General features: G+C 45.5%; 1 protein-coding gene across 5 annotated transcripts in view; it reads left to right on the forward strand.

Annotated features, from left to right (window-relative positions):
- The window catches only part of LOC309625193 (uncharacterized protein), a 47,379-nt gene that overhangs the window by 7,727 nt on the left and 26,952 nt on the right, over window positions 1-12,700 (forward strand). For 4 of the 5 annotated variants that reach the window (XR_014242377.1, XM_082384372.1, XM_082384370.1 and 1 more), the window contains exon 2: window positions 10,991-11,154. Coding sequence is in view for 4 of the 5 variants with exons in the window: in XM_082384372.1 (XP_082240498.1) it covers window positions 11,121-11,154 (34 nt within the window). In the remaining variant the exon portion in view is untranslated. Of the gene's footprint in view, window positions 1-6,600; window positions 9,219-10,990; window positions 11,155-12,700 lie in introns of those variants that run through there. The other variant, XM_082384371.1, reaches the window with a different exon arrangement.

Below are 12,700 nucleotides of genomic sequence, written 5' to 3' on the forward strand. Positions count from 1 at the left end.
GAGATTCCAAGGTTGCAAGCAGCCCATGTAAAGGGGATTTTTAGCCTCTGCCAGACTGCTTATCTTGCATTCCTCACCTCATAGGGTACTTTGTTCTTGTCATCTTTTCTTTATCATTGTGTTAGGTTAGGTGATAAACGGGGGTGGGGGGCGGATGCGGGGGGAGTGTGGGGGGGGTGGAGTGGATGCTTCCAGCTGGGTTCCCACCTGGGCTATTTAGGCTGCCCAGGAGTGAGGAAAAAATGTATCTCTAAGGAGACTTTCTATAGGGAATCTGAAAAGGCTGCGGGCAATGGGAATAACAGGGGATGTGGGGTTTAGGAGGTGGGTTCTGGGCATGGGGATCTGATTGCCATCTCTGAGCAAACGATGTTAATGACAGAGTATAACGGCCCCTCCCTCCTTCGTCCCACAACCCATAGAGCAATGGTTTTCAAAGTGTGGCCCACAGACGCCCGGGGCCCTGAGAGATCAAAACCATTTTCCCAATAATATTAAAGAGTTGTCTTTTTGCTGTGTTGATATCTGCACCGGGAGTACAAAAACAATGATAGGTAAAACTCCTGGCACCTTAGCACCTGCCATGGCAGTGACACCAAACTGCACAGAACTCCCTGTATTCTCCACCACCACGTGCTTCCAGTAACGGAGGAGGTGCCAGTTCCACTTAAGAACATCCTTGATGAAACAGTAAATATTACCAACTTAATGACATCTTGACTCATGAGGTCATCTTTTGAAGGTTCTGTGTGATGAAATGTGAAGTTCACATAAAGCACATCTGCTGCCTATAGCGGTTGTCTCGAGGGAAAGCACACGTGATTGAGTTGCTAGCTGCACTGGCTGCTTGTTTTTTTCATAGGTCGCCATTTTTACTCAAGAGAATGATTGTCAAGCCAACTATGGTTATAGTTGAGTAGCTTGAGTATTTGGCAGATATTTTCTCGAAAATGAATGAAGTGAGACTGTTACTTCAAGGAAGACAACTGACAGTATTTGTTCCCCAATGATAAAATTTGAGCTTTCAAGTAAAAATTAGGATTTTGGAAAACTTGAGTCTGTCATGTGCTTGACAGCCTGCTGATGCTTAAAAGGTTTTTCTGATGAGATTGGTAGCAATATTAATGAGTGTGATTTTTTTATGTCATATAATGAAATGTGTCAACATCTAGAAGTTCTGCATAACTCAGTGAACCAATATTTTCCATAATGCAATGAATGAAGCTACAAAATCAAGCATTCAAAAATCCACTCAGGGACTTCCCTGGTGGTTCAGTGGTTAAGACTCTGTGCTTCCACTGCAGGGGGCGTGGGTTCTTTCCCTGGTCAGGGAAGATCCCACATGCTGCAGGGTGCAGCCGAAACAAACAAACAAAACAAAAATCCACTCAAAGCCCAGGATAGACCAATGGATTCTAATGCAGCATAGTATAAAAAGATCATGGATATGGTTTCAGATTCTACATTCCAACTAATCTTTAAGAAACGACAACTTGTTGAGTTTTGGTATAGTATCAAAGAAGAATACCCACAATTATCTGAAAAGACTATTAAAATATGCCTCTCTTTCACAACTACATATCTGTGTGAGGCCAGGTTTTCTTCATATGTTTCAACCAAAACAAGATGTTGAAACAGACTGAATGCTGAAGCAGATAGGAGGGTTCGGCTGCCTTTTATTAAGCCAGACATTAGAGGGATGTGCAAAAATGTAAAATAATGACTCTTTTCATAGAATTTTTTTAAAATATAGTTATTTTTCATTAAGATACCTATGTTTAAAATTTAACAAGTTTCTTATTGTTATTTTTAAGTGAATCAATAATTTTTAAAAAAATTTCTTGGTTTTATTTTCAAATACGATAGATAGAAAGCACATATATACACAGGCACTCTTTGGGGGCTTCAATGATTTTTAGAAGTCCTAGAGGATTTGAGAGACCACCAGATGGCGCTGATGAAAATAAAGAGCAGATTGTGTGTGTGTGTGTGTGTGTGTGTGTGCGTGTGTGAATAAACATGGGACTTGCAGTAGGGAGTTTTATGGTATGAGACGTCCTAATAGCAATGATATTTGTAGACTCCGTAGGAAGAAAGTGACAGGCCCAGGATTTAATCAGTGGGTTTTCACAATATAAATTAAATAAGCAGATTTATGCCAAATAATATGTTGGACTTTTCTTTTTTTTTTTTTTTACTTCCTCTAACAAAAGCCAAGTGCATTCCCTGGAGAAGCTCTGTGCAGCCTTGGAAACTAAGCAGATTAAACTGAAAGAGCTCCGTCTTTTCCATTTTGTGTTGTTAATAAGATAACATTAATCTCTGGGGTTTAAGAGTGAAATGTAGGCAGATTCATTCCAGTAAGGAGTGCATTGTAGTAACCTCTGAGCTGGCAGCTTCTTCCCACAGGTCCTTGGTGGCCCTGAGTGGGTGGGGAGGTGACTGGGTTAGGAGTCTTTGCGGTGGAGGTGGAGAGAAGGTCATCTTTGAGAGAGTTAGCTGGCCTCTGGAGGACAAAATAGTGTAAATGGCTGGGCTTTGTGTGAGGAACTATAAATGGGCGTTGGAAAAACTTGAAGCCAAATTTATTTTTCCTTCAAGGGCAGTCTGAAATAGCTGACAAAGGACAGAATGCTCTTCCGAAGGTGAAGTGCTTATTGGCAATGCTCTTTTAAGGGTCACCAAGAAAAGGAACTAGAGCCTGAACTGGGGGCTGGCCCTCTGAATGGGTTTACCAGCTGCTAGAGAAATGGATGCAGTGTGGTATCTCCCATCCCTCCCCTCTAGGCTGGGGGTTTATGTGTGCCTTTCACTCATATTGGGTTGGCCAAAAAGTTCATTTGGGTTTTCCGTAACATCTTATGGAAACCAAGTCAATACTGGGGAAATCTAGTTATGGAAACCAAGTCAATACTGGAGAAATATAGATATCTTCATGCCACCACCCAGCATAGACTTTTTTAAACGCTTCAAAGTTCAGGAAGCTTATTCTCTAGTAGAACCATCAGTACAATTGGCCAAGTTGAGCGGGAAGATTTTCCACATAAAGATGAAGGTGGGCGTGACACTGCAAGAGGCTCATAAATAATAGGAAGGGATGCTGTTCAATCTTGGCTGCCCTTTCTCTTTTCCTTCTTCCCTTGCTTCCTGTCCTTCTTCTTCCCACAAATATTTATTGAGCATCTACTAAGTGATCGGTGCTGAGGCAAAAGAGCTGAACAAGACATACTTGGTCTCTAACCTGGTGGAGCATACAAGTATGTAAACAACAATACAAGTAGGTAAACAACAACAAAAACATATTGACAGATTGTGGTTAGTGATGTGAAGGACAACGGGGTGGGAACCAATGTGAGATAAAGATGGTCAGAGAAGGCCTCTCTGAGAAAATGAATTTAAGCCAAGATTTCTCAACTTCAGCACCATTGACATCTCAGGCCAGACATTTCTTTGTTTTGATGACTATCCTGCACATTGTAGAATGTCTGGCAGCATCCCTGGCCTCTGCCCACGAGATGCCAGTAGGAGGACCCTCCACCCCCATTTGTAAGAACCAAAAAAAAAAAGACTCCAGACATTGCCAAATGTCCCTTGGGACCAAAATTGTTCCTGATTGAGAACCACTGATTTAAGCTGAGACCCGAAAGATGAGGAGTCCCTCAAGAGAGGATTGCATTGGGGGTCTTTGAGGCCATAGTAAAGAGTTTGGATTTTACTCTAAGTAGAAAGAAATCATTGTTCTTAGTCATGGGTGACATCATCTACTTTGAATTTTGAAAAGCTCCTTCAGGCTGTGGAGTGGAGGGTGGATTAACTAGAGTAACAGAGAAAGTCACAGCTGTCAACAGAGGCTGTTACAGTTGTCTGCCCAACACCCAGGAAGGCCTGGACTGGGGCTGTGGCACCGGAGGTGAAGAAAAGGAGAACACCCAGGTCTTGCTGATGGATTTGATGTGGAGATTCCATCCCTAAGCGTACCCCATGGGGCCTCCTTTGCTCCCTGGTGAAGTGGCAGCATTTGCTGGGGCAGGAAGGGGTGGGAGGTTGGGGAGATGTTAAACTTCACGCCTGACCCAATAGCTTCTGGTTCATAGCTCTCGCGAGAATATGTAGTTGGCGTTAACATTTGGTTGGGATGATCTCTGGAAGTGTGCGTGCTGGGCTCAGGGCTCTCTGTCCCCTGTGATTCTGGCCGATGGAGAGCATCCCTTAGGCACTCAAGATTTCTGCTCAAAAACCTGGAAAGGCAGAAAAAGCAGAGCTGATTAATGAATGGAGGCTAACTGAAGCTGGATGCTCAAGTCTCACTTTCAAAGCCAGTGATGCAAAATCCACTTGGCATCCTCAACTCAGTCCAGGAATCTTGTTCCTTAATGGGGAAAAATGGAAGCACAGTGACCTGGCAGCTGGGGCTGGGAGTAAGCAAAGCTATTGTTTATGGCAATAAATCATAGCTGACCATGGGCCCCTTGTCTGAAGTCAGAGAATGATGGGCAGACATTAGGAGAACAGGGGAGTGAGAGTGTTGGGTGAAAAGCATTGTGTTACCAGGGATGTGGAAGAACAGCAGGAACAAACTAACAAAATACTGGGGCGCAAGGAAGGCCTGTTGGTGTGTTTTTTTTTTTTTCCTTTTTTTTTTAACACAAGAGGCTGTTTATCCTAGGGACAAGGTGATTACCTCCCTAACCACTTACTTAGACCACCACTGCACTTTTTTTTTTTTTTTTAATTTTATTTATTTATTTATTTTTGGCTGTGTTGGGTCTTTGTTTCTGTGCGAGGGCTTTCTCTAGTTGCGGCGAGAGGGGGCCACTCTTCATCGCTGTCCACGGGCCTCTCACTGTCGCGGCCTCTCTTGTTGCGGAGCACAAGCTCCAGACGCGCAGGCTCAGTAGTTGTGGCTCACGGGCTTAGTTGCTCCGCGGCATGTGGGATCTTCCCAGACCAGGGCTTGAACCCATGTGCCCTGCATTAGTAGGCAGATTCTCAACCACTGCGCCACCAGGGAAGCCCTGTTTATGTGTTTTTAATTGCATAGAACACGGTTGCCAGAATTTTAAATTGTAGTGCTCTCGGCATGTAATTAAGCAAGCGGGCTTAGTTGGCACCAACTGGGATACCAGGTTGTTGATACAGCTTATGATCTTCTGATATTAAAATTCCAAGGGCTGAGTGTGTGTGTGTCCCTCTCCTGTTTGTACATTTTTCCTCTGGGCCTCCAAGCTCCACGTAAAAATGACCAGCTCACTTCATGTGTTCTGTCTTGGCGCCCGGATGAAAACCCCCATCTAGGTCTCAGTCTGTCCCGTGGCAGTAACGTTCAGTTGAAGGGGTTTGTGGATTGGAAACAAAGATGGATCGTCTCAGCCCAACCATGACATCCCAGTCATTACAAATGCTCCCATGCAGTTTCTTCCTCTGACTATCATCACAGCATTTTAGAGCTGAATATGAACTTGGCAATTACCTTCTCACTTTATATATGAGAAATCTGAGGCCAGAGTTGTGGACTTCCTGAAGGTGGCTCAGGTGATGGGTGGTATCAGGAAATGCCCGAGACCAGAACCTGGGCCCAGGGTCCTCTCTGGTATAACCCTGAGGCCCCTCCCATAGCTCTAGGCTGTCTCTTCTCCACCCTCCTCCCTGCCCAGCCTCCTTCCACATGAACTCCCACCCTCTTGAAATACTACTGTTCTCCCAGTCTTTTGACCAGAAGTATGGCAGCCCTGCTGCAGATGTTTCATGGAGAGAGAAGAGGAAGGTCATGGCCCAGGTAACTTAAATGCTTTATGAAATGGTAGACGATAGTTCACTTTTCAAGTCACGAGGGAACCATTTCACCTTGGCAAAGGCAACTTACTTAGTGGACCATAATGGCCTGGAAGAGTTCCTGCCCCTCCCCAAAGTGAGCAATTTCCTCCATTCAGCTCTGCCTGCACAGGCCCATTACATCATAAATACACTGTGTGTTTACCTGGCAATAATCTGGAGTGGGAACCTTTCAAGAGGTTCTCTTCGATCCTTCCTAGCAATACACTCAGAAATGTGGGTGGGTGGGGGCAGGTGGAGGGCCTCTTCCTAGAGGACGAAAAGGAAGGCACACAGAAGGTCCCGAGAGTGACCGGAAGTCAGGATGGGGTCTCTGAGCCTCCCAGCCACCCCTCCTTCATGCTGCCTATTTGGACCTTGTTGCTACCACAGCAGATAGAGGATTTGAACGAGACCCAGTTTCCCCTTCCCCGGGCCAGTGAAGGAGGAGTTTCTCATATGCTCTTTATTAGGGGTGGATAAAGGAGAAATAGCTGAGGATCTCTGGGATTGAAAAGCATTTTTGCTTGTTTATGGTGACCATGTCCTGGATGTCTTGGATGCCCTGATTTCAAATATTCTGTCTTTAGAAGCTCATGTACTTACCGAAATTTATATTCCCGTTTTTGGTTCTAAAGATAGAGACATTACACTTACTTGGAAGTGGAATTCTTCACTCCCTTCCTGGTATCTGACTTTGAACCACACAAAGAACAGAATCAACACCCCGCCCTCACAATCACACCAGCTAATTATCTAGGGAGCCTGTGATGGGGGCCGAGCAAGGCAGAGTGTGTTTGTGAGCCTGGGTTTGGGAATCAGTTCTGGGTTCAAATCCCAGCTTCCAGCATCATAATTGACAACACTTTTCTAATGCTGTTTCAGAGCATTACCCTCCACGTTATCCCTCTAATCCTTGGTGCCTGACTCAGGGCCTTTGCATGTGTGCTTTCCTTTCTCTGGAATGCTCTTCCCCCAGAGATACACATGCCTACACCCCTGCCTCCTTCAAGCCTTTGCTCAATGTGATCAGGGGTGGACGCCTTTCACAGCCGCTCTCTAAAATTGCAGTCTGCCACACCCTCACTCCATCTTCTTCCTTGCTTTGTTTCTCCACAGCACTTATCACCCTCTGGCATATTGTACAATTCACCTATATTTCTTATTTATTGTCTGTCTTCCCCATCTACAATGTAAGCTCCATGAGGGCAGGGATTTTCGTCAGCTTTGTTCGCTGCTCCATCCCCAGTGTCTGGCTATTGGTAGGAGCTTAACAAATACAAATGGATACATAAATTTGAGCAAGTCACTTACCTTTCTGAGCCTATGTCCTCCCTCTCTTAAAGGATGGTGTGAGAATTAAGTAAGACAACTGCTGGAGATAAAAATAACAGCCAACATATATTTCGTGCTTGCTTATTCAGTGCCAGTTTTCAAATGTGCTAAATGCTTAATGGGGATTATTTTGTTTCATCCTCCCCCAAATCCTATGAGGTATTCGTTTTATGTTCATTTTACAGAACCTGAGGAACCTGAGGCTTAGAGAAGTTGAGTCATCTATCCAGGGTCACACACAATTCAGGTCCATATTTGTTTGAGCCCAGAGCCAGCACTCTTAACCCTGACAGCATCGTGCACAGGGCCTGCTGTCTAGCCGTGGCTCTGCCAGGGCTAATTCCCTTCTCCAAGTCACAGAGCGTAAGAAGCTTGTGGCCTGTCTGCCCCCTCCTCTGTTGTGAAGCTGTCCTTCCCACTGAGACCTGACATCTTGGAAGCATCCCCTGTCCTCGAGAGGCATCGTGGTAAATGTAGCAGAGAGATAGTAGGTTTGTTCTTACTGTGTGATCTTGGGTAATCACGTCCCCTCCCTGGGCCCCAGGTTCTACTGGTTTGATGAGCACTGAGGTCTCTCCCAGCTCGAAACAGCCCTCAGGACCGTGGGAGGACACCACCGGGTTGTGTGGTGTATGAATCATGACGGAAGATCCTGCCCCCAGGCTGTGGCCTTAACCCCACTCTCCTCAATAATACAGTCTATCCTGTTTTGACAATTGCTGGCCTTTCCCCTCCCACACCTCTAGAGCTTGAATTTCTGGCTGCTTTATTTGAGGGGGAGGATGGAGGAAGCAACATATCTAGTGATTTTCTAAGCACTTCTCTAGGGGTGAGACCAAAAGAAATAAAAGGAAGGCTTGAGAGCCCTTCCCACCCATAGTCACTGCCTGGGACAACATCACTGCAGGAAATGGACTTCCCTTAGGGGCTCATGGGGGAGATATGCCCCGCCCTCTGGAAGCTCTGCAGAAGGGCTTGGGCACTGCTTGTAAAAGCTCATCTGCCCAACAGCCCCTTTCCGATTCCCCACCACACGTCCCGCCAAAAGAGCCCCCGGGATCCCCTGATTTGCCAACCCTAAAACTGTCTCACTTTAGTTCCGAGTTCTAAACTGTGATTTTTTTCCCCCTCCTTGTGAAATGGAGGTGATATGGAGGTTGATTAAGCTGAGCTAGCCAATGGCTTGGGTTGTTCTCACTGAGTCATTCACTTACTCATCGTTCATTCATTCAACTTTTATGTCCTAGATTATTTGCAAGGGATTCAGAGAGGAAACTAGTCAAATCCTGGCAAACTTAAATTGTGTAATTAGTCATTTGAGGAGAGTTACTAAAGGGACTTTTCAAAGGTGGATAGAGTGTAGAAAAACAAGGCGTAGTGTAGTACCCTGGAGCTAGTAATATCAGGATGATGTTATCAATCCTGGGCTGAAGGGGTAAAAGGAGAGAACATTCCCAGAATCCAAAAGGAGAGAGCCATGTGGAGAGGGCCACCTGGCAGGAGCTGTGTGTGACCTTAGGTTGAAGGACTTATCTCGCTGGTGGGGTGAAAACCTTGACCTCCTTCACTTCCCTCCATTGGCTGAACTCTGTTGATGTAGTTGGTATGAGTCAGCCTCTTGGGGTTCACAGTAGGGCAGAGAAGAGCAGAGTGGGGATCTGTAAGGACAAACAGATTTCTAGCACAGAAATCAGACACAGCCTCTGTCCTCAAGGAGCTTGCATACCAGAAGGGGAGACAGGAGTGCTAATTACAGTGTGATAAATGCTTTAACAAAGACATGCACAAAGGACAAGAGGAGCTCAGCGGTCAGGAAATGAAATCTGCCAGGGAGGGTGTTAATGTGCGTGAAGGTCGGGGGAGGTGGTTGGTTCCTGGGAAGGGGTTTGCAGACCAACTATTTCTCAAATGATGATCAGGCTTCTTGGAGGAAGTAATATCTTGAGCTGAGACCTGAAATATCAATAAGAATTGACTGGGAGAAGAAAAAAAAAGAAAAGGAGTCCAGGCAGAGTGAAAAACGTGTATAAAAGCTGGAGGCTGAAGGAGAGTATAGACCTCTTTGAGAAATTGTAAGTAATGTAATATGATAATGTAATGTGATAAAGTAATGGAACATAATAGTGTCAAGGGGGATGAGTGAGAGATGAAGCTGAATAGAAAAGGGCCCAGAGCATGACGAATTCTTTTGCCAGACTAACTAATTTGGAATTTTGTCTAAGGCCAGTGGTAAGTTCCTAAAAGGTCTTAATCAGGGGAGTGATACCATTGTATTTATGTTTCTGAAAATCGCTTTGGTTGAAGAGGAGAGAGTGGATTAAAGGCAGGGAGATTGGAAAGAAGGTTGTTTTCAGTAATCTAAGTGAGAGATGACAGTGGCCTAAAGTCAACTGGTAGAAGAGGCAACGAAAAGAAGTATTAAGAAAGTAAAACTTGGTGGGATTTGGGGATTGGATGTAGGAGTAAGGGAGAGTTTAGTCCTGGGGAGATGGTGATACAGTTCACTGAGATAAGGATCTTTAGAGAAGGAAGAATGTGTGTGTGTGTGTGTGTGTGTGTGTGTGTTTTGGGGAAGATAGTGTGTCATGATGGAGAAGATAGAAGGAATTGATAAATAATCCAGTTTGGGGCATATTGAGGTGATTGGCACCAGCAGGATGGCCAAACAGAGCTTGGTGCTGAGACTGGAAGGAAGGGGGCAAGGCACAACCATTAAAAGAATGACACAACCATTAAGAACAGGATACGACAAAAACAGGTTAGAACCTACTAGGCCCAAGATGGCAGAAGACTCTACTTCTAGTAGACCTTGAGCCTCATTACACACACGTTATAATACATTAGCGTGCTAAATGACATATCCACCAGCACCATGACAGTTCCAAGGCCAACCATAAAAGGCCAAAAAGTGGGTGGTGCCCCAATTCCTGGAAATCCCTGCCCCTTCTCCAAGATAGTTAGAATATTCCTCCCACTCATTAGCCTATGAAATTACTAAACCCGTAAAAACTAACCACCCCCACACCTCCACTGCTCTCACATTCCCAGATGACCCCATGCCCTGGGGCCGCTGCTCCAGCCTTGGGCTCCCGCCTTCTGCAACGGCCCACACCCTGTCTATGGAGTGTGTATCTCACTAAATAAACCTGCTTTCACTTTACTATGGCTCGCTCTTGAATTCTTTCCTGCTGGAAGCCAAGGACCCTCACTTAGCAGCCCATCCCGGGGACTCACTCGAGACCTGGGACATGACCATCCTCTAGTGCCCCATTTTTTTTCTGCAACAGTGCTTTGAATGAGTTGTTCAGAAGAGGTCTTGGTGGAAGCTATGGATCTGAGAACCATCAGGCTGCAAAAGATGACTGCAGCAATGGAGTACATGAGCTCACCACGGAAAGAGCTTAGGGTTAGGAGAAAAGAACAGCAACAAACACTGACTTTTTAGAGGATGATAGAGGTAGAAGAATTCACAAAGGAGAAGAAGAAGGAGTGGCCTGAGAAGAAGGAGACCTAGGAGAGAGTGGAGTCATAGAAGCCAAAGAATATTGAGTTCTAAGAGGAGGCAAGAGAAGTAACCATGTTCAACATTCCTGAGAGGTCCTGGGCACAGGAGTTAGTTAACAGCATGATTATTCTTTCTCCTTCTGTGTCTTTTAATCAGATAGATAAGAAATATTTCCTGAGCATCTACAGTATGGTTGTTATGGGCTGAATTGTGTCCCCGCAAAACGATATGTTAGAGCCCTAACCCCTAGTACCAGAATATGACTGTAGTTGGAGATAGGGACTTTACGGGGGTAACTAAGGTAAAACGAGGTCGTATATGCGGGTTCTAATCCAACAGGACTGATGTCCTTATAAGAAGAGGAGATTAATACTCAGACAGGCACAGAGAGAAGACCATGTGAAGACAAGGAGAAGATGGCCATCTACAAGCCAAAGAGAGAGGCCTCCAGAAGAAACCAACCCTGCCTATGCCTTCACCTCCAACACCTAACCTCCAGAACTGTAAGAAAATAGATTTCTGTTGTTTAAGCCACCCAGTCTGTAGCAGCTCTAGCAAATTAATACAACACTTTACGTGGGGTTTTGAAAAAGCAAACACCATGGGCTAAGTCTCTCAGAGAACTTAGAAGTCTTTTAGGAAGTGAAGAAGCACAGAGATTGGCAACTGGCCCTTCTAGCCAGTATGACTCAGATTTGGGTAATCAGGCTGGTAATAAACCCTTTTGGAGGTTAGAGAAGCAAGCACTTGCTCTGGGTGGGGGACATCTGGGGGACGTTTAAACGAGGAGGTGGGGGACTTCCCTGGTGGTCCAGTGGTTAAGGCTCCCCACTCCCAATGCAGGGGGCACGGGATGGATCCCTGGTCAGGGAAACTAAGATCCCACATGCCACACAGGGCGGCCAAAAAAAAAGAGAAAAAATAAAGGAGTAGGTGGGATTGAGCTCAGCCTCGAAGCATGTACAGGATTGGGGTTGGCAGGGCAAAAGGGAAGGCAAGCCCCCGTCGGGAAAAAAGGCTAGCAAAGGGGTGGAGAGGAGAAAGTGGGAGGTGTTGAGGGAGATAGTCTGTAGTGCAGGGTGGCCGAAGGGGTGGCTCCTCCAGTAGAACTGTGGAAGATGGGGCTATCCACAGACACTGACAGCCACAGGTCCTCCCAAGATCTCTTCTCTCATCCACGCTAATAGAAGCTTTAGCTGAGCACTTGGCTCCCTGGCCAGACGTGTCCTTTGCTGTTAGGTGTGGTCATGTGACTGGGTTCTGGCCAATAAAATGTGAGCGGAAGAAGTGATGCGGCCAACCTCCCAACTGTAAAATTGTCTAAAATAAGAAGTGCACCCTCCCCTTTCACCCTTCTTTCCTCATCCCTGGTTGGAAGTGGACATGTGCTGGTGGGCATTGGAACAGCTGTCTTAAACCATGAGATGTTGAAGATGGCAGGAACGAGATAGAGAGAGCCTGGACACAGACAACACGCGGCTGCTGTATCAGGCCTGGACTGATCTCGCTTAGACTGTTATTTGAGAGAGAAGCTCCTATGCTGTTTAATCTACTGTTGTTTGTCCCTTATAATAACAGACAAATGGCTAACTAATACATGCAGGATGGGGCTAAATGTTGGTGGAACCTCTGGTTTGGACTGTATACAATGATAACTGCTAAAGTCTTTTGGATGAGAGAATGGAGATTAGGGAAAGAAACAAATATTTGCTGAGTGCTTATCGTGTACTAGGCATTGTGTTAGGTTTAGGTATGTGTTATGTGTTAGAAGTATTTAATTCTCACGATGGCTCAGTAAGGTAGCTATTATCAGCCCTGTGTTAATGTCAAGGAAACTAAAGGTTCAAATAAGTTATGTCTCTTCATATGCTTCTCCAGCCATCACATCACCAAGGGAATCTAGTTAGTAGGTGACAGATTCAGGATTTGGATCTAGGTCAGTGGTTCTTAACTGGGGGCAGTTCTGTCCCCTAGAAGACGCTTGGCAATGCCCGGAGAAATTTTTGGTTGTAGCAAGTTGGAGGTGGGGAGATAGGGGTGTGCTACTGG

Source organism: Balaenoptera borealis, assembly GCF_965194805.1.
Source record: "Balaenoptera borealis genome assembly, chromosome: 3".
In the NCBI taxonomy this organism is placed as follows: domain Eukaryota; kingdom Metazoa; phylum Chordata; class Mammalia; order Artiodactyla; family Balaenopteridae; genus Balaenoptera; species Balaenoptera borealis.